Source organism: Littorina saxatilis, linkage group LG16 (assembly GCF_037325665.1).
Source record: "Littorina saxatilis isolate snail1 linkage group LG16, US_GU_Lsax_2.0, whole genome shotgun sequence".
In the NCBI taxonomy this organism is placed as follows: domain Eukaryota; kingdom Metazoa; phylum Mollusca; class Gastropoda; order Littorinimorpha; family Littorinidae; genus Littorina; species Littorina saxatilis.
In genome coordinates, this window is record NC_090260.1 from 17,913,017 (window position 1) to 17,933,892 (window position 20,876).

The 20,876-nt window shown below is 41.4% G+C and overlaps 1 protein-coding gene and 1 long non-coding RNA gene across 2 annotated transcripts in view; one reads left to right on the forward strand and one right to left on the reverse strand.

Annotated features, from left to right (window-relative positions):
• Window positions 1-6,257, forward strand: part of LOC138950564 (uncharacterized) — a 478,836-nt gene extending 472,579 nt beyond the window's left edge. The window contains exon 3 of the long non-coding RNA XR_011450724.1: window positions 6,191-6,257. This is a non-coding gene — a long non-coding RNA (uncharacterized lncRNA). The remainder of the gene's footprint in view (window positions 1-6,190) is intronic.
• LOC138950554 (uncharacterized) lies at window positions 1,238-10,082 on the reverse strand. The gene is made up of 5 exons (XM_070322274.1): window positions 9,868-10,082; window positions 9,054-9,157; window positions 6,562-6,618; window positions 3,009-3,119; window positions 1,238-2,386 (listed from the first exon to the last, which is right to left on the reverse strand). The coding sequence occupies exons 1-5, from the start codon at window positions 10,031-10,033 to the stop codon at window positions 2,141-2,143; spliced, it is 684 nt and encodes a 227-aa protein (XP_070178375.1). The 5' UTR covers window positions 10,034-10,082; the 3' UTR covers window positions 1,238-2,140.
• Between the last annotated feature and the right edge of the window lie 10,794 nt (window positions 10,083-20,876).

The following is a 20,876-nucleotide window of genomic DNA, read 5'->3' on the forward strand; positions in this document are numbered from 1 at the left end:
GTATTTATTGCTGTTCAAAAGGATTCTAACACAATAAAAAAACAGACGTCAAACCAAAATGTTGTTGTTAACGCAGATATAAATAATTTAACAGAAATAAGAAGTATTAATCTTACTTATCTTGATTTGATTGCTTTCTACTATACAGATAAGGTGTTAAGCAATGAACAGCTTCAAAGCTTAGCAGAAACACTGGCCAGTGAGAATTAAGATAAATATTTTATATTTTACATTAAAAAGATGACTAGCAGTGTGAAGCTTTATCCTAATATTGATGAAAGTGCAGCAGAAAGTCAACAATTCAGACTGGCACACATTAGTAATATACAAAAACAACTAGAAGATGAATTAGAAAAATATTCTCGCGCTAGACGTAAGTACTCAACAACTTACAACAGCCTTTCTAATGCCAGCACTGGTTCTACTATCCTTGCATCAGCTGCAGGTGTAACGGGAACAATTCTGTTAGCTACCGGAGTAGGGACTCCAGTTTCTCTAATCCTAGGTGGTGTCGCAGCAGCAGTTGGTGGTTTATCATTTATAGCATCAGCTATAATGAAAAAAATTGTGAAAAAGCTTGAAAAACACGAATCCATTTCCACTCTTGCATCATCAAAATTGTCTAGCCTAAAACTGTCTATCAGTAAAGCACTTGAAGATTCAAAAGTTTCTGACGAAGAATTCAAACAGATACAAACAGACTTTGATGACTACAAAAGTAAGAAAGCAAGTATTCAAACAAAAACACGAGCTGAATATAACAAGCCAATCGATATAGAAGATCTGAAAAAGCAGTTTTTAAAAAAGGGGATTCAAATAGGACGGGAAGAAAAAGTAAAAATAGAATCACTTGTAAAGAGTTAACTATTCGTTTAGACAGTCACATTGCATGTATCAGATATAATTCTAACAGTGAAAGAACATATGAAGTAAAGTTTGTAAATGAGAGAGCGTATTGAGCTTAAGAATGTTGTATAAGAGAAAGGGAGAATGTACGTTCTGGGTTACTGATTCCGACAGACCCGGCATTGGTTCAAAACAACCTTACTTTACTGTATTTTTTTTGTATGGATTTATGCAGTATTTTTCTGATTTTGTCGCATGTTTCATTTTAGTAAAAGTTTAGTCCAGAAGCCTATTTTGCGTTAATATTTAGGGTCTGTCGGAATCGGTGAGCCAGAACGTACATTCTCCCTTTCTCTGAAGCACAGTGGATCCCCCCCCCCCCCCACTCTCTCAGTTTAAGACATAATCCCATTTTTAAGATCATATTTTATCACTGGTTCATGTTGTTAAGACTCCTCCCTTTATAAGGCACGATTTGTTCACTGTGCAGTTGAACCGCTGTGTCCTCTGCACACTGGAGAATGGTTACTTCCCTTGAAGTCTGCATAATCAATCTTGTATTTTTTGTAAGGGTCAAAAAAGTTATAGGGACAGGAGAAAAAAATGAGGTGGGTAGTGGAATCTAAAAGATGGCATAGTCCCTTTTGGCTGTCTGAAAAAGGGAGTTGTGAAGTGCACATGAAGCCTGCCTAGTAAGCTGTTGAAAGATATGGCGAGTGAAAGCAGTTGCAGCAGGATAGCGTGAAACGCCAGTACTGTGTATGTACATGTGGTTCTGTGCGGATGCACACATAAAATAAATATTTATTTATGTGCAAGGTAGAACTGTAGAATGTAAGGTATTCAAAATATTAGCAGATTTCAGTACAACTTGATATTTACAGGAACAGTTAAAATACTATTATCTACAAGTAACACAAACACACACACACACACACACACTCTTGAGTGCATGCACACACAAACTATCACACACAAACTATCACACACACACACACACACTGTACACACACACACTCTCTCTTTCTCTCTCTCTCTCTCTCTCTCTCTCTCTTTCTCTCTCTCTCTCTCTCTCTCTCTCTCTCTCTCTCTCTCTCTCTCTCTCTCTCTCTCTCTCTCTCTCTCTCGATGCAAAAAAGTATACCAATGCTTATTCTGTTACCCTCGTAAAATAAAGAATTGTCATTGTCATTGTCTCTCTCTCTCTCTCTCTCTCTCTCCTCTCTCTCTCTGTCTCTCACACACCACCCCAACCAAACACACAACTCCAAACCTAAACAACCACACAAAACATCTACGAGATGAAAATACCAGACGAAACTCTCTCATCCTCATCATCATCCTCATCATCATCATCTATTCTTCCTTTCACCTTGCCAAGACAGATGCCACACAGACAGTACAGCCATTTGTGCCAGAGGTTCATTTCCCCGCAGCAGACGACGTCGTAGTACTGCACCAGGGCCGTCAGGGCGAACATCAAACCCAGCACCACAAAGATGGTGACAAACATGTGGACCTGGTACACCCTGCTGTTGGGCTGCAACGCACAAAAACATTATGGTGGATCCCCTTTTTAACAAGAAAAGAAAATGCTTACACGACTCGCGCCTTTGTCATTTCCCATTACAGTGGAACCCCCTTTTAAGACCCCTCCCCCTCTTCCCCCAAAGAAGACATTTTTTGTTTGTTTGTTTGCTTAACGCCCAGCCGACCACGAAGAGCCATATCAGGGCGGTGCTGCTTTGACATATAATGTGCGCCACACACAAGACAGAAGTCGCAGCACAGGCTTCGTGTCTCACCCACTCACATTATTCTGACACCGGACCAACCAGTCCTAGCACTAACCCCATAATGCCAGACGCCAGGCGGAGCAGCCACTAGATTGCCAATTTTAAAGTCTTAGGTATGACCCGGTCGGGGTTCGAACCCACGACCTCCCGATCACGGGGCGGACGCCTTTCCACTAGGCCAACCGTGCCGGTCCAAAGAAGACATACTCACTCCGGAGGGACACAGATGAAAACTAAGACTGCACTCAGGTGAGTCCAAAAAAAACCAATTCAAGACTCAGGCCTCCTTTTAAAACCCAGTTTTTTAAGACTTTCTGTTCACAACCTCTGTAAATGTACCCCAAATTTATTGTAAGCCTTACTTACTGGATACGCAGCCTCTGTTGTCCAGCCCTTGGAGTAAGCGACGATGAGGAAGACGGTGAAAGCTGTGTACAGCAGGAGCGTCAGTATCGTCAGATTGTAGAATCGGAACACCTGCAACAAATAGGACAAAATGATCACCAACAATTCATTCAAAGTATGGATACACCTGCAACAAATAGGACAAAATGATCACCAATAATTCATTCAAAGTATGGGTACAGGGTGCAACAAATAGGACAAAATGATCACCAATAAATCATTCAAAGTATGGATACACCTGCAACAAATAGGACAAAATGATCACCAATCATTCATTCAAAGTATGGATACACCTGCAACAAATAGGACAAAATGATCACCAACAATTCATTCAAAGTATGGATACACCTGCAACAAATAGGACAAAATGATCACCAATAATTCATTCAAAGTATGGATACACCTGCAACAAATAGGACAAAATGATCACCAATAAATCATTCAAAGTATGGATACACCTGCAACAAATAGGACAAAATGATCACCAATAATTCATTCAAAGTATGGGTACACCTGCAACAAATAGGACAAAATGATCACCAATAATTCATTCAAAGTATGGATACACCTGCAACAAATAGGACAAAATGATCACCAATCATTCATTCAAAGTATGGGTACACCTGCAACAAATAGGAAAATATAGACGTTTTCCTGCAACTGTCAGGATTTTTAAGCGGTGTGGTAGAGTTGGAGCCCATTTTTACTTGTGAACGCTGATTTTCAAAAGAAAGGGAACTATCATATTAAGCACACACTGCATAACACACTCATCAGTTACTCGCTCCTCCTGATCGCAGGAATAAAGCCGATTGTTTTGAAAAGCTTGACTCTGTAAAAAGGGCTCTTCCTCTACCAGACTGCTTAGAATCCTGACAGAGGTTTTTTTTCTGTACATCGCCTATTAATATGCTGATCACCAATAATTCTTTTGTAACAATTTCATAAACCTGTAACAAATAGGACAAAAGTATCACCAATTATTCTTTCATAGTATCAGTTCACCTGTAATAAATAGGACAAAATGATCAGCAATAATTCCTTCTTTTTTTCACAGTTCCAGATCTGCAACCGTACCCAACTCAGCCACAGCCTTGGTTACTTCAAACAAAACAAATTGCTCTTGAGGCAGAGTCAAAGCTTTCAACTTCTGCATTCAAAACTGGCTCTTCCTCAAGACTATTGAGGATGGCTTGAGGATGGCTGTACAAAAAATACAAAAAAGAACAAACACAACAAGAAGGGCAAAGCCCATACGACTCACATGCTTGACCTTGACCTTAACTAAACCTAGCAATGACATCATACACTTAGGCCCGGTAGCTCAGTTGGTAGAGCACTGGACTTGTGATCGAAAGGTCGCAGGTTCGAATTCGGGCCGGGACGGACACGGGTCAACTTTATGTGCAGACCCAGAGACGGAAGCCATGTCCCACCCCCGTGTCATCACAATGGCACGTAAAAGACCTTGGTCATTCTGCCATAAGTGCAGGTGGCTGAATACACCTAAACACGCAGACACCTGGGTAGCGCGACTCCGTTGCTGCTAGCTTTCCACTGGGAGGAAGCGACCCGAATTTCCCAGCGATGGGACAATAAAGTAATGAAAATGAAAATGAAAATGAAATGAAATGAACTGCTTTACACATTTTTCCTACCAAAATACATGTGACCTTGACCCAAGGTCAAGGTCATCCAAGGTCATGCAACACAAAGCTGTTAATTCAAGACATAGGAAGTACAATGGTGCTTATTGGCTCTTTCTACCATGAGATATGGTCACTTTTAGTGGTTCACTACCTTATTTTGGTCACATTTCATAAGGGTCAAAGTGACCTTGACCTTGATCATATGGGACCAAATGTGTCTCATGATGAAAGCATAACATGTGCCCCACATAATTTTTAAGTTTGAAACAGTTATCTTCCATAGTTCAGGGTCAAGGTCACTTCAAAATATGTATACAATCCAACTTTGAAGAGCTCCTGTGACCTTGACCTTGAAGCAAGGTAAACCAAACTGGTATCAAAAGATGGGGCTTACTTTGCCCTATATATCATATATAGATGAGGTATTCAATCTCAAAAACTTCAGAGAAAATGGGAAAAATAGCCAACATTTATGGCCCCTGCGACCTTGACCTTGAAGCAAGATGCTATGTATGTTTTTTGGGGCCTTGTCATCATACACCATCTTGCCAAATTTGGTACTGATAGACTGAATAGTGTCCAAGAAATATTCAACGTTAAAGTTTTCCGGCCGGCCGGCCGGACGGACGGACAACTCGGGTGAGTACATAGACTCACTTTTCCTTCGCATGTGAGTCAAAAAACGAAAAACAACATCCAATTTGAGCCCATCCCCCCACACACATCCTATTTACCCACTCCAACCACCAATATCTCCATCACCACTCCAACCACCAATCCCTCCATCCCCACTACATGCGACATGCTTACGCAGGGTTTCATTTACTAGTGCGCCCTGCGCCATTGGCGCATTAAATCTGAAAATGTCCCATCACAATTCCCTTCAGTGCGTCAAAGGGCGCATTTGAGATTACGTACCACTGCGCCACCAAATGTACACTTTACATCGGATTAAACACACACACACGCACACACACACATTACCAGCTATTGTGTTTTCAGCGTAGCAATAGGGTCCGATATTTAGACGAGACAAGTATAATGCGACGAGTCGAAGACGAGTCGCATTATACTTATTCGAGTCTAAATATCGGACCCTATTGCTACGCTGAAAACACAATAGCGATATATAGCTGTTATGACCTTGATTTGTTGTTCCAAACTTACAAAATGACAGTTTTTGCGTCGATGCGTTGATCTCAGGTTTTGATAGCAGACAAACTTCTTACGTGCATCATGTTCGCGCAGACATGCACACCGCTACACGCTTTCTGACTTCGGAAGAAAAACTGACTCCAAGTGCATTCGATTTCACAACACAGTTGTTGAAACAGCTTTTTAAGTTGTCAGTGTATGCTGTTGTCGATAGAAACATCGCCGCGTGGTACAGATGTGTAAACCGGAACCATGCGTCGGCCATTTTTCTCAATATGCTTTTGGATATTGAGTAAAATGGCGGACTTCGGCAGCAATATGCATTGATGATCTGGAGAGACCATCCAATCACAGCCCCCGAATTCCCCCACGTGTTCATCAGAATAGCTATATACAGAAATAACACGATATAGTGGCTAATTCTCAGATGGCACCATATTGCACCATTTTGCATCTTTGGTCAAAACGAGTACAGGCCTCTTTGGCGCTTCTTGCCTTCGACTATGTCCCATCAGAATTTGGTTGAGTGGGACAAATGTTCCATTGCCTTTTTCTCCTAGGCTAAACCCTGCTTACGGTGTTTATACGTCCACATTTCCTCACAGATACATGCAAATATGTACATGCAGTTGCACATATCAACAGACACACTGTCAGATTTATATAATATATGATACAAACATACACTCGCAATCTCATTGTATACTTACCGTTGATTTCCTTTTGCTAAGAGATGCCCGCACAGCTGTGCTGCCAGTTAAAACCATCTGAAAATTAACACAAATGAAATTAATATTGAGGAAAACATGCATTTGATTACAGTGAAACTCACACAACATGATATGTAACAATAAAGAAAACACAACTATTGTCTCGGTATTTCTTGAATTTGGGACCTTGATTTTTTTAGATGTTCTGTTAATAACCTCTAGCTGTAAATTGACCCCGGGCATTTTAGACTCCTTACTCTTTCGCGACACGCCGCCAGAATACAAGCGTTGACTGATCATGCCGTTGTCAGCACGCCGCCAGAATCCGTGCGTTAGGTGCGTGAGTCACTTCGCCACACACCGCCATAATAGTAGCGTTGGAAGTGGAAAATACCACGCTGGGGATTTTCCATACGAAAACCCACGTGATAGGTTCAGAGGTCGGCTGCATTATCATACGCGACAAATAACTCCCAGAACAGTTGATTTCATTGGTTAGTTTGGATACTACAGGTCATTGACGGCACCAACCCATGCCTTAGTTTCACATTTAGGATTCCAAAATGTCGCGAGTTGTCAGTGTTGTTGTTGCGAAGCGAAGCGGCGTGCGGAAGGCAGGCAGTGTGTGCATCAAACAGTGTTGTTGTGATGGATGGATAAGTGAGTGATGAGGGTGAATGAGTTAGCCAAATCAAGAGCTCGAGGTGTCAATGCTACTTTGGCCAAAACCCAATGCAAGCGGACGGACGCGATTCTGGTGCCGGGAATGTGCTGTGGCCACATGGCTGTGGCGCTTTGTGTTGAGCCGTGCTTCGAAGTGTGGCACACAAAGAAGGATGTTCTCCGTGCATAAACCGAGTTCTAAACAAGTCATTTATACAACAAGAAGAGCAAACGCTCGATCGAGTCACTTTCGCAGTTCTGAATATTATATGAGGCATCAGATGGACAGGAAGAAATTGCTATTCACAACACAATACAGATGTAAATAATTTGATGTAAAGAATAATCCTATAAAGTTTGAATCAAATCCGATGAATAGTTTCAGAGATATGATATTTCAATTTTTTTCCTTCAAGACATACCTGTGACCTTGAAAAAGGTCAAAGGTCACCAAAGCAGACGTCAAAGTGTAGAGGTCACTGGGAGTCACGTTCACATAAAATTTGAGCCCGGTCACTTTTATAGTTTCCGAGAAAAGCCCAACGTTAAGTTGTGTGTTGCCGAACAGAAAAGGCTAGTTATCTCCCTTGTTTTTCTGATAACGTTCGTAAAAGGCTACAGATGTAAATACTTTGATGTAAAGAATAATCCTACAAAGTTTCAATCACATCCGATGAACTTTGTCAAAGATATAAAATGTCTAATTTTTCCTTTGACGCTGACCTGTGACCTTGAAAAAGGTCAAAGGTCAACGAAACCATCGTTAAAGTGTAGAGGTCATTGGAGGTCACGACTAAACAAAATATGAGCCGGATCGCTTTGATAGTTTCCGAGAAAAGTCCAACGTTAAGGTGGTGTCTACGGACGGCCGGCCGGCCGGCTGGCCGGCCGGCCGGCCGGCCGGACGGCCGGCCGGACAGACTAACACTGACCGATTACATAGAGTCACTTTTTCTCAAGTGACTCAAAAACTGTAAATACTGTGACAGCAAGTGTTTCTTTTCTTCTATGGATAAAACCCAACGCAATGGGACTCGATTCTGGTGCCTGGAATGTGGTGTGGCGTTTTGCGTTGAGCTGTGCTTCCAAGTGTGGCACTGTAAATACTGTGACAGCAAGTGTTTCTTTTCTTCTACATGGATATATTCATCATAGTCATCACCCAGTCATCTCATTGTCTCATTCAGGTTAGTAAATTCTTTTTTGAGTATTCACTAACAACATTTTGTGCATATTTTCAAACATGTCTGTAGTATTTATGTGGTGCCTCTGGACTTTTTTTTATTTAAATTGTTGACATTTTCAATAGCATACCACACAAACACAACAAGCCTTTTGACAAATACAAAGTACATTTCTGAAACAATGAAAGATCTTTCTTTAATTGTGTGCAAAAAGTAAGTCTCCACATGTACTAGTTTTTTTACAATATTTTTTTCAAAATACAATATTTTTTTCAAAATTTCCCAATTTTGGTTGTCAGCAGGCTATTTATTGACATTTTCAATAGCATACCACACAAACACAACAAGCCTTTTGACAAATACAAAGTACATTTCTGAAACAATGAAAGATCTTTCTTTAATTGTGTGCAAAAAGTAAATCTCCACATGTACTAGTGTTTTTACAATATTTTTTTCAAAATACAATATTTTTTTCAAAATTTGCCAATTTTGGTTGTCAGCAGGCTATTTATATGTTTTGGCTCAGGCGTTCTGAGTGTATAGTCATGTCATAGGGTGGACGTGTTGAATGAGTTTATACCTGATATTCACCAATTTCTGAAGATGTTAAAAGGTGCGTTCCACTGTACATAATTATGTTCTCACCAAAACTCCAGCAAAGAGACCGGCTCCATAACAAGTGTGTTTGTTGAACTGTACAGGGGCCGTGTGATTCTCGGTGATCGGGACAATAAACACCTCCAACGCTCCTGCAAACAAACACACACTCAAAATCAAAGTACTAATATACTTCCAGTTCCAAGTAAGTCACAGAAAAGTGTAGTACGTGTACTGTACATCTATGGCATTTCCCTCTTTTGGGGGTTTCAATCAACAATAATGATCACTTATGACCGTGGTTGCTAAAGGGAAGAAGAAGAATCATTCTTTTAAAAAAACCGTACCTAACATAGCAATGAGGAAGCCGACTACGATCTGCACAAGTCCTATGGCACGAGGCCATTTCCTACCTTTCAGAATAAACCGTACCTAGCAAAGCAATGAGGAAGCTGACAATGATCTGCACGAGTCCTATGGCGCGCGGCCATTTCCTGCCTCTCAGAATAAACCCTACCTAGCAAAGCAAAATGAGGAAGCCGACAATGATGATCTGCACGAGTCCTATGGCGCGCGGCCATTTCCTGCCTCTCAGAATAAACCGTACCTAGCAAAGCAATGAGGAAGCCAACAATGATCTGCACGAGTCCTATGGCGCGCGGCCATTTCCTGCCTCTCAGAATAAACCGTACCTAGCAAAGCAATGAGGAAGCCGACGATGATCTGTACAAGTCCTATGGCGCGCGGCCATTTCCTGCCTCTCAGAATAAACCGTACCTAGCAAAGCAATGAGGAAGCCGACGATGATATGTACAAGTCCTATGGCGCGCGGCCATTTCCTGCCTCTCTGAATAAACCGTACCTAGCAAAGCAATGAGGAAGCCGACGATGATCTGTACAAGTCCTATGGCGCGCGGCCATTTCCTGCCTCTCCTGTTGGACGCCTGCATGAAGTAGAGCTCGGGGCGCTCGGGGAAGTCCTCTGACTGGGACAGCTCGTCAATCACTGGCTCGTACTGGACGGACATCGTGACCCCTTGACCTTGACCTCACAATCAGATCTGCAACACACACAAAAGTAACAGGTGAGGCATGGGTCAAGATCATATGGATGAATGAGTATATATAACTGCTAACTAGACTTTTTCTAAACCAGTCTTTCAATGTAAGTGAGATTAATCCCACCTATCACGGAGAGTGGGATGAAGCTCAAGGTCATATGGATGAATATACATGTATATATTTATATATCACAGAGCAGTAGCGATAGCGTCACTCTTCCCCCGGTGTGGATATATCAAAAGTGTTAGATATTTTCCAAACCAGTACTTCAATACAAGGGCGATTTTTATCTACTTCTTACACTTACAGAAATCAGTCGCCCTACGACAGGCGCAGTGGCCTAGTGGATAAGACATTGGCCTCCTCATTGGACGGTTGTGAGTTCAAATCCCGGACGCGGCCGCCTGGTGGGTTAAGGGTGGAGGTTTCTGATCTTCCAGACACGCAAAAACCCACTCGTGCAAGAACGTGAGTGAACATGGGAGTTTCAGCACATAAACGAAGAAGAAGAAGATAAAAAATTTTGAATGATCCCTGGATGTCGTAACTCTAATTTAGTCGTGCACGCATACACCTTCAAGATTCCCTTTCACATTGCAAGATGACAAGCTTCCTAAATCTGATAAGGTAAACATGAAAATCTTCCCTTGACTGTGAGCGCATTCTGAGTCAATCATTCAATTACAACCTTGACACAATATTTCCTTGTTGCAGGCACAGGACTACAAATCAATACTGCTCAAATATAAAATACAATCTTCTTCCTCAAACATCGAAAAAAAAGAAGGAGAAGAGTGTGTGTGTTTGTACATATGTCTGTGAGAGAGAGAGAGAGAGAGAGAGAGAGAGAGAGAGAGAGAGAGAGAGAGAGAGAGAGAGAGAGAGAGAGAGAGAGAGAGAGAAGAGAGAGAGAGAGAGAGAGAGAGAGAGAGAGAGAGAGAGAGAGAGAGAGAGAGAGAGAGAGAGATCAGAGACACAGAAACAAAAAATTAAGAAATGTAGAAGCAAAGAAAGCAAGCAAGCCAGAATGTTCAATAAAGAATCAAGGAAGAAAGAAAGAAATGGTATTTTTTTATGAGTGTCACAACTGGCTTAGTTCCGGGGCACTTTCATTTTAACTAACACTACACTACCGGTACACTAAGAGAGAGAGAGATACCCTTGACACCATCAGGACGTATAGTACATGAGCTTTGTATCCTTCAGACTGATTTAAAAATGAGATGATTCTTTGAGGAAGGAGAGAGAGAGAGAGAGAGAGAGAGAGAGAGAGAGAGAGAGAGAGAGAGAGAGAGAGAGAGAGAGAGAGAGAGGGGATAGTTTTAAAATTGATTAATACAGACACATCATTACTTTCTCTATTAACATTAACTGCCGGGCGGGGATGTAGCTCAGTCAGGGCGGGGATGTAGCTCAGTCAGGGCGGGGATGTAGCTCAGTCAGGGCGGGGATGTAGCTCAGTCGGTAGCGCGCTGGATTTGTATCCAGTTGGCCGCTGTCAGCCTGAGTTCGTCCCCACGTTCGGCGAGAGACTTATTTCTCAGAGTCAACTTTGTGTGCAGACTCTCCTCGGTGTCCGAACACCCCCGTGTGTACACGCAAGCACAAGACCAAGTGCGCACAAAAAAGATCCTGTAATCCATGTCAGAGTTCGGTGGGTTATAGAAACACGAAAATACCCAGCATGCTTCCTCAGAAAACGGCGTATGGCTGCCTAAATGGCGGGGTAAAAAACGGTTATACACGTGAAATTCCACTCGTGCAAAAAACACGAGTGTACGTGGGAGTTTCAGCCCACGAACGCAGAAGAAGGAGAACATTAACTGCCACTTTATTATGGGAAGAGGTTTCTCTCTTAACCCTCCCTACCCCCTCAGTTTTCTTACAACATAGCAAAGTCCTTCCTAATGTTGTCTTCCATGCTGTAGGTGACCAAAAGCATACCTTTGTGCATCACATTGATTAACTAAGTATTGCATGGTCAGTGACAAGAGGCAAGTGATAACCTAGTTGCTCATTTATTACTTGAAACCCATACTAATAGTCTGCCGTACTACACCCTTCTAGTTCTACAACTTCTACTGGGACTTAGTGCACATGTACTACTCAACTCAACTCAACTCAAATTTTATTGGCTTCAATTTTCATGGAAGAATTTGTCTTGCGCTTGGGAGAAAGTAAGAGTATAACATATAAAAACAGCATTCATATCACATTTCATGTATCACACACAGTAATCACTAGTATAAGCCTACAATTATCACATTTGTACCTGTATCATACATGCAAATAAATAGTATCACATTTCCACGTATCACACACAATATATACATTACATACATACAGCAAGCTTCCATCTCCCGCGCCCCCCCCCCCCCTCCCACACATACATATCCTCGCACGTGCGTCGACTCCATACAAATGACATCATCAGTCCATTAACTAAAATGCACAATGACTAGTAGTGGGTACATGATACTTAATACGTGCTCAACTAGACCTGCTAACTAAAATAATAACAGAAACAAAAACAAGGACTGGGCACAACATTTACACGTGTGTGACCTACTTACATCAGGTGCCTGTGATCTATAAATAACAATGATTGCGTTTAAAGTAAAACATGAATAATGCCGATGTTTACTAACAATGAATACATAACAACTAAGATAAGAATGTATGTGTTTTCATAATATGATTATTTTATAAAACACAGTGGGGAAATTTGGAAAATAATTTTTATACGAAACTGCGCACATCGAGTCGAGCTCTGTAGCGTGTGTGTTCGGAGGCAGGAGACACACATGGCTGTGGATATTAATTGTTCGGTGGATTAAAAAGGATACCCCGACTTCGGCAGGGCAGAAGGAGGTACAAGACGGTGTGCTGTATTGCTGTGTGTGTGTGTGTGTGCTGTGCAGACATTCTGTGTTATGTGCATGTTCTATTCTAGTCTGTCCGTAGGCTTCCTCTGAGGGCCTATTGTGTACAAGGGGAGGTCACTTCCGCCTTATAAACAAACACATGTGGAGACCCACAGAAATACCATAGCATCGTAATGAAAGAGGGCAAAAGTACTGATAACAGCAAGGTAAGACAGGTCTAGGACATTATTTCTAGGACTGACTAAGCAATAGAACAACATCATGATCTTCATAAGCAAATGATAGTGAGAACAAAACGAAATTCTTACTCTTCTGACTGCTCCCAGTGATTGACATTCAAAACATCCATCCTGTTCTATTCTAAATAGTTGTAAAAAAACTTCATAAGAATAGTATTAAACATACATACTTAATTTGTTTAAACATAATTCTAGTGTAAAAGTATACTTTATAAGTTGTGGAGATAATTTTAAAACATGAAGATAAAAAACACAACAATAACATGACAACATTAGAGTACAATGCATTCCTAGCTAGCTCTGAGGAAAACACCATTGTACATTTTTCAGTTTCACATGCATGCACTAAGTGGTATCATTAAGAACTGAGATGGCGGATGGAATAAACGACTTCCGCATGCGAGAGGTTCTACACTTTGCAGCTCTGTATCTACGCCTAGATGGCATGAGTGCAAACTGATCATGCAGGGGGTGCGATTCATCTTCAACGACCTTTCGTGCTTTTGTGGCTGTTCTCTTATGCACCAGTTCATCCAAGCTTGGGAACTGAACCCCAACCACCTTTTCTGCCTGTCTGATCACTCTTGCCAGATGGCTCTTGTCCTCTACAGTAGCCCCATAGTACCATACCATGAGGTTGAAGGTCAAAACACTTTCAATGCTGGCTCTGTAGAACATTGCCAGTATTTCAGGGCAGACCTTGAACTGCTTGAGTTTCCTCAGAAAGTACAATCTTGAATTGCACTTGCTAACTACCTTGGCTATGTGTTTTGACCACGAGAGATCTGAACTGATTATGCAGCCCAAGTATTTGTACTCTTGTACTTGTTCTACCTCTTTCCCCCCTATCACTAGTGGCTCTGTTTCCTTTTCCCCTCTCCTAAAGTCTGTGATCATCTCTTTTGTTTTGCCCACATTGAGGTCTAGGCTGTTCTGGTCACACCACTCTACTAGTTTGTCCACCTCCTGTTTGTACACTGTGTCATCATCATTCTGTATCAGGCCTACCAGAGCTGAGTCATCAGCAAACTTCGAAAGTTTGCCATTGGTGGCTCTACAGTCGTTGGTGTACAGGGTGAAGATTGTCGGAGACAAACAGCAGCCTTGTGGACTCCCTGTACTGATCTCGAGGCTGTCTGAGATGACCCCGTCTACTGCCACGTACTGAGATCGACCCACCAGGAAGTCGATAATCCACTTGATGATCTGTGGACTGACTGACAGAGCGTTCAGCTTGTCGTACATGAGGCTAGGCTTGACTGTATTAAACGCGGAACTAAAATCCACATATAACACTCTAGCTGAGGTGTTGGGCTTCTCTAGATGTTCAAGGATGCTGTGAGCGATCAGAATGGTAGCGTCGTCTGTGCCTCTGCGTGCTCTGTAGGCAAACTGTAGCGGATCCATCTGATCCTCAGTTTCCTGCAAGAGACGCTTCAGCACCAGCTTCTCAAGACATTTCATCACCACTGGTGTCAATGCTATAGGCCTATAGTCATTGTTTTCTTTGCAGATTGCTTTTTTGGGGACTGGGATAATTTTGGAGGTTTTCCACAGAGAGGGGATTTTGCCTGCCAGAAGGCTCATGTTGAAAATTGCTTGAAAAACACCAGCTAGTTGTTCAGCACATGTCTTGAGTAGCCTAGGGTGAATGTTATCTGGTCCCTGTGCTTTGTTTGGCTTCAGTTTGGAGAAAACAGCCCTCACCTCTTCCTCACTAACCCTCAACCCATCATCAGGCTGGACTCTCTCTAGCTCTTCAAATGCCTCCTGCATCTGACTGTCAGGCTTGTCAAATCTTGCATAGAAACCATTCAGTTCATTAGCAAGACTGACTGGATCACCACCCTGAGAGATGGTTGTGGCTTTTTTCTTTTTTGTACCAGTTATCTCCCTTACACCCTCCCACATCCCCTTTGCATCCCCCTGTGCCAGTTTGCTTTCTACTTTCTCTTTGTATCTCTTTCTGCACTTTTCTGACACTTTCCTCAAGTTTCTTTTCCCCTCAGGCCCATCATGTTTTTCCTTAAGTGCCTCTTTAAACTCTTTTGTCACCCATGGCTTTTGGTTTGGATAGACAGTGACAGTTTTCTCTTCTACACATATATCAGTGCAAAAATTGATGTAACTGCTAACAACATCAGTCATCTTGTCAATATCATCATCCTCAAAAACATCCCACAGTGTACAATCAAAACACCCCTTCAGTCTCTCCACACTCTCCTCATTCCACACTTTCACAGTTTTCTTTTGCACAGGCTCAGACTTCAGTTTTTGCTTATGTTTGGGGAGGAGCAAGACAGACTTATGGTCTGACTTTCCCACTGGGGGTTTCCCCACTGAGATGTAGGAGTCTTTGACGTTTGTGTACAAGAGATCAAGTGTCTTTTCTTTCCCAGGGCTAGGAAAGGGGGAAGAAAATTGCTTACGCCCCGACCCAGGGTCGAACTCGCAACCTCTCGCTTCCGAGGAAAGTGCACTTACCACTCGGCCACCCAGTCCCCATGGCATGAACTTACGATTTTTGCAGAAACGTGTGTGGACATTTTTGCAATGCCTTAAACTTCCGAATTTTGCGGAAATGTGTTAGGCCATTTCTGCAATGCATTAACTGCTTAAACGTGTGTGGCTATTTTTTCAATGCCTTTTTTCTATATGTGTAGATGTGTATAAGCAGTCTTTGATTTATGTCTGTTGTCTGTTGTCTGTTGGCATGAGCAGTCGGAAAAAACACACACGCTGAAACTTATGAATAAACTTAAACATGATTCAAATCGCTAAAACCGTTTCCGTCATTTCGGCAAAATAGCTGAACCTATTCAGAGGTGCAGGTAGAGGTGGCGCTAATAACCAAGTTATCATTATTGATTTAAATTATATCTTATGCACTTCCGAAATTGTCGACATTTGTCTTGCCATTTCTGCAATGCCTTCAACTTCCGAAAATTACCGAAACGTATATGGCCATTTCTGCAATGCATTAAACTTCTGAAAATTTGCTGAAACGTGTATGGCCATTTCTGCCATGTTTTAAACTTCCGAAATGTTCAGAAACGTCTAAGGCCATTTCGGCAATGCATTAAACGTACGAAATTTGCTGAAACGTGTGTGGACATTTCTGCAATGCATTAACTGCTTAAACGTGTGTAGCCATTTTTTCAATGCCTTAAAACTTACGAAATGTGCAGAAACGTGGGTGGACATTTCTGCAATGCCTTAAAACTTCCGACATTTTCTGAAAAGTGTGTGGCTATTTCTGCAAAGCATTAACTTCCGAAATTTGCTTAAACGTGTGTGGCAATTTGTTCAATGCCTTAAACTTCCGCAATTTGCTGAAATGTGCATAGCCATTTCTGCCACGCTTTAAAACTTCCGACATTTTCTGAAACGTGTATTATTTTCTGCTTTGCATTATAGTTCCGAAATTTGCTCAAACGTGCAAGGCCATACGGCTAATTTGCCCAACACAGTACCTACTGGCAACATGCTTGTTATGTGATAGTTATAACCGTACGTACATAACCCCAACCTTCTCCTTTGCCCCTGTTCCATTTTTTCTTCTTCTGTATGTGCATATGTGGTTTAAACATTTTTATTCAGAAAATGTTTTCAGATAACAGAGGGCCCCAAAGGGGGGGGGGGGGTATCATCACGATCACGGGAAGGGAAATTTTAGCTTTCACGATCACAGTTACCTTGACGAATAGAGGATCATAGAGTGATACAGCTGTGAAAAATGTACGTTGAAAATAAAATGCTTTGCAATAATGCCCATCACGATCACGAAAACAAATGACGATCACGATCACGAGACTTGATTTTTTTTGTCATCACGGATCACGGGCAAAGTCCCATCACGATCACAGAAATGGAAATTTCGGCAATCACGGTCACAGAAAGGTCAAAAAACGCCAATCACGATCACGATTTTAAACCCTTTGGGGCCCTCATAACAAAGCCGCATACAATCAGTTAGTGAATGGAGCGCAACAAGCAAGGCTTATAGACGTGCTCTTTAAAGCAATAGGATACTTTATTTGGCGGACGATATGGGGATCTGTACAAGGGGAAAAGATCAACAAGCGAAATACATATGCAAGACAGTATAAGATTAACAACATAGAATTTAACACACACACACACACAAACACACACACACACACACGCATACACACACACACACACACATACACACACACACACACACACACACACACACACACACACACACACACACACACACACACATGTCGTCCGCATTAAAAATGCATTCTGAGTCGAATAATAATGTGAATAATTATGTATGTGCATATGTGCAGTCTTCCTTTCAGCATAATTCATTGTACAAAAGCAGTGAAAGTCTCCTCGTCTAATAAAAGTGGTGATGGGTGGACTTTTATAGCTCCAATCTCTCATGACCATGCAGTGAAGCTGACAAGAACTTATGATAATATATTCCCCATGCAGGTAGTTATTTGGCTAATTAGCATTAATTAGCTTTTATTCTGCTCTCCGGAAAAACCAAACAGTATTTAGGTTATTCTCCAGAGCTAGGTACCTTTCTGTGACATGGACTCTCAGTACTTTTAATTATTATAGTGTATATTAAATGGCAACAACACTGTATTATCTTCATTTTTCTCATTAGTACTCCAGTTAATGTAATGAAACAGACATTCAACAACAATAAAATCATACATTCTTGGGTTTTAAAATTATTTTTTTTAAACACATCATCATCAATACAACAACAACAACAAAAACAACAACAACAACAACAATAACAACAACAACAACAACAATAACAAAAACAACAACAACAACAACAACAAGTCGCGTAAGGCGAAAATACAATATTTAGTCAAGTAGCTGTCGAACTCCCAGAATGAAACTGAACGCAATGCAATTTTTCAGCAAGACCGTATACTCATAGCATCGTCAGTCCACCGTTCAGGCAGAGAAATTGACAAGAAGAGCGGTTTAGTAGTTGCGCTGAGAACGATAGCACGCTTTTCTATACCTCTCTTCGTTTTAACTTTCTGAGCGTGTTTTTAATCCAAACATATCATATCTATATGTTTTTGAAATCAGGAACCGACAAGGAATAAGATGAAAGTGTTTTTAAATTGATTTGGACAATTTAATTTTGATAATAATTTTTATATATTTAATTTTCAGAGCTTGTTTTTAATTCAAATATAACATATTTATATGTTTTTGGAATCAGCAAATGATGGAGAATAAGATAAACGTACATTTGGATCGTTTTATAAATTTTTATTTTTTTTTACAATTTTCAGATTTTTAATGACCAAAGTCATTAATTAATTTTTAAGCCAACAAGCTGAAATGCAATACCGAAGTCCGGGCTTCGTCGAAGATTACTTGACCAAAATTTCAACCAATTTGGTTGAAAAATGAGGGCGTGACAGTGCCGCCTCAACTTTCACGAAAAGCCGGATATGACGTCATCAAAGACATTTATCGAAAAAAGGAGAAAAACGTTCGGGGATATCAATCCCAGGAACTCTCATGTAAAATTTCATAAAGATCGGCCCAGTAGTTTGGTCTGAATCGCTCTACACGCACGCACGCACGCACGCACGCACACACACACACACACACACACATACACCACGACCCTCGTTTCGATTCCCCCTCGATGTTAAAATATTTAGTCAAAACTTGACTAAATATAACAACAAAAACGAGTAACAAGTATGTATGAGACTTGCCGTGCTCATGATTAATGACAATGCACGCCTGAGGGCAAAATTGAAGTCAAATAATTATGTGCATCCAATTTTGTTTTCACTCTTTCGTGATGGGCGGATCACTCTCCTGTCACCGTGTTTTGAGAGTCATCGCCCTTCAAAAATGCGGATGATTGTTTTTTTGGAAGGTGTTGGAATATGACGTCACAAAATGAAGTGAAATAAAACAAGTGCGTCACTTATAGCAGAGCTCCCCAAAATGCGCGTCTCTGCGTCATATACGCACTAGAAGCCGAAAACACGTACTAGAATATTATGGAGGGAGTCCTTCAAAAGACCGGGTCCTGGGACGCACTAAATGTCCTTTATCGTGCGTACCGTAGACACTTTTTCAGACTGCAATCGTCAGCTATTGTACTCAGCACACTATGCGAGATCACAATGTTTTATAAGTACCCCGGGACTTTTCGGCTTTTGGACCCTTGGAACCCTCTCAAATTCTGCAGTGGGGAAAGGAAAGAGAGAATACTATATGTCCTACAGGCTAAATATTTCGCCTCTTAAGGACAAGATATGGGTTATATGATTCGAGTTTTACGCCCTCACGGCTTTTGACGAGATACACAAGTGTATGCGTGTTTAGTTGGTATCAGCCATCTGCACTTATGGCAGAATGACCAAGATCTTTTACGTGCCATTGTGGTGACACGGGGGTGGGACATGGCTTCCGTTTCTGGGTCTGCACATAAAGTTGACCCGTGTCCGTCCCGGCCCGAATTCGAACCTGCGACCTTCCGATCACAAGTCCAGTCTTCTACCAACTGAGCTACCGGGCCCCCCTGCAGTGGGGGTCCATGGACCCTCTAAAAATTAAAAGTCGGGATCCCAGGATCCTCTAGGAGGGGCGTCCGTATAGTAACACTCACTGATGACCTCCACCGCTTTAATTAACCCTCCTCTCGGGAAGGCCTTATTAATGTTTGAATAAAAAAAAACCAAGAAAGGCAAGTTGTTGGAACGTTGTTCTTGACAAAAATACGTTACAATCACAAATATATCGGCCCAACGGTCTTTTAAGTGACGGACAAACAATTAGTCACAAAACACTTAGCTTGATGGAATCAGTTTTCGCCCACTCGCCAGGAAGCCGAGTGAAAGTCAAGCTTTATTTTAAAAAATCAACGTCCATCAAGCTTGGCCTAAGTGTTTTGTGACTATTTGTTTGTCTGTGCACTTAAAAGACCGTTGGGTCGATATATTTGTGATTGTAACGTAATTTTGTCATTAACAACGTTCCAACAACTTGCCTTTCTTGGGGGTTTTATTCTGAATTTTGGAACGTTGGCAGTCTTTTATTTTTTTTTGGGGGGGAGGATTTGTAATGTTTGAGTTTTTCCTCGTGAATTTTGCAAACATGCCTTTATTTAAGACTTTATCTCTCTCAAGACCGTTGTGTTTGGGGGTTTTCGGGGTGTATAAACACAGGGAGCATTGCTTTTTTTCTTTTAAATATACGAATATTGCACACACCAACAAGAAGTAAGAGAAAAGAGAGAGAAAAAAAAAAAAAAAAAAAAAAACATAACATGAAGGCGTCCAGGTGCACGACTCATATTAACAACACATTGTTTTTTACTTTGTGCTTATAACTGCGTAATTTTCTTGACATACGAGTTATGTGATCGATTGCATGCAGAATTCTTCGTATTTTTTACATTTAGTCAAGTTTTGACTAAATGTTTTAACATAGAGGGGGACTCGAGACAAGGGTCGTGGTGTATGTGTGTGTCTGTGTGTGTCTGTGCGTGTGTGTGTGTAGAGCGATTCAGAGTAAACTACTGGACCGATCTTTATGAAATTTGACATGAAAGTTCCTGGGTATGATATCCCCAGATCTTTTATTTCATTTGTTCGATAAATGTATTTTATGACGTCATATCCGGCTTTTTGTAAAAGTTGAGTCACACCCTC

Bases quoted from the DNA above. Each gene is read 5' to 3' on its own strand.
- LOC138950554 (XM_070322274.1), bottom strand. From the start codon at position 10,033: ATGTCCGTCCAGTACGAGCCAGTGATTGACGAGCTGTCCCAGTCAGAG. The intron at 9,158-9,867 runs GTACGGTTTATT...GTTTGTTTGCAG, and splicing joins CTTCCTCATTGCTTTGCTAG to GAGCGTTGGAGGTGTTTATT. The intron at 3,120-6,561 runs GTAAGTATACAA...TATTTGTTGCAG, and splicing joins TTAGCAAAAGGAAATCAACG to GTGTTCCGATTCTACAATCT.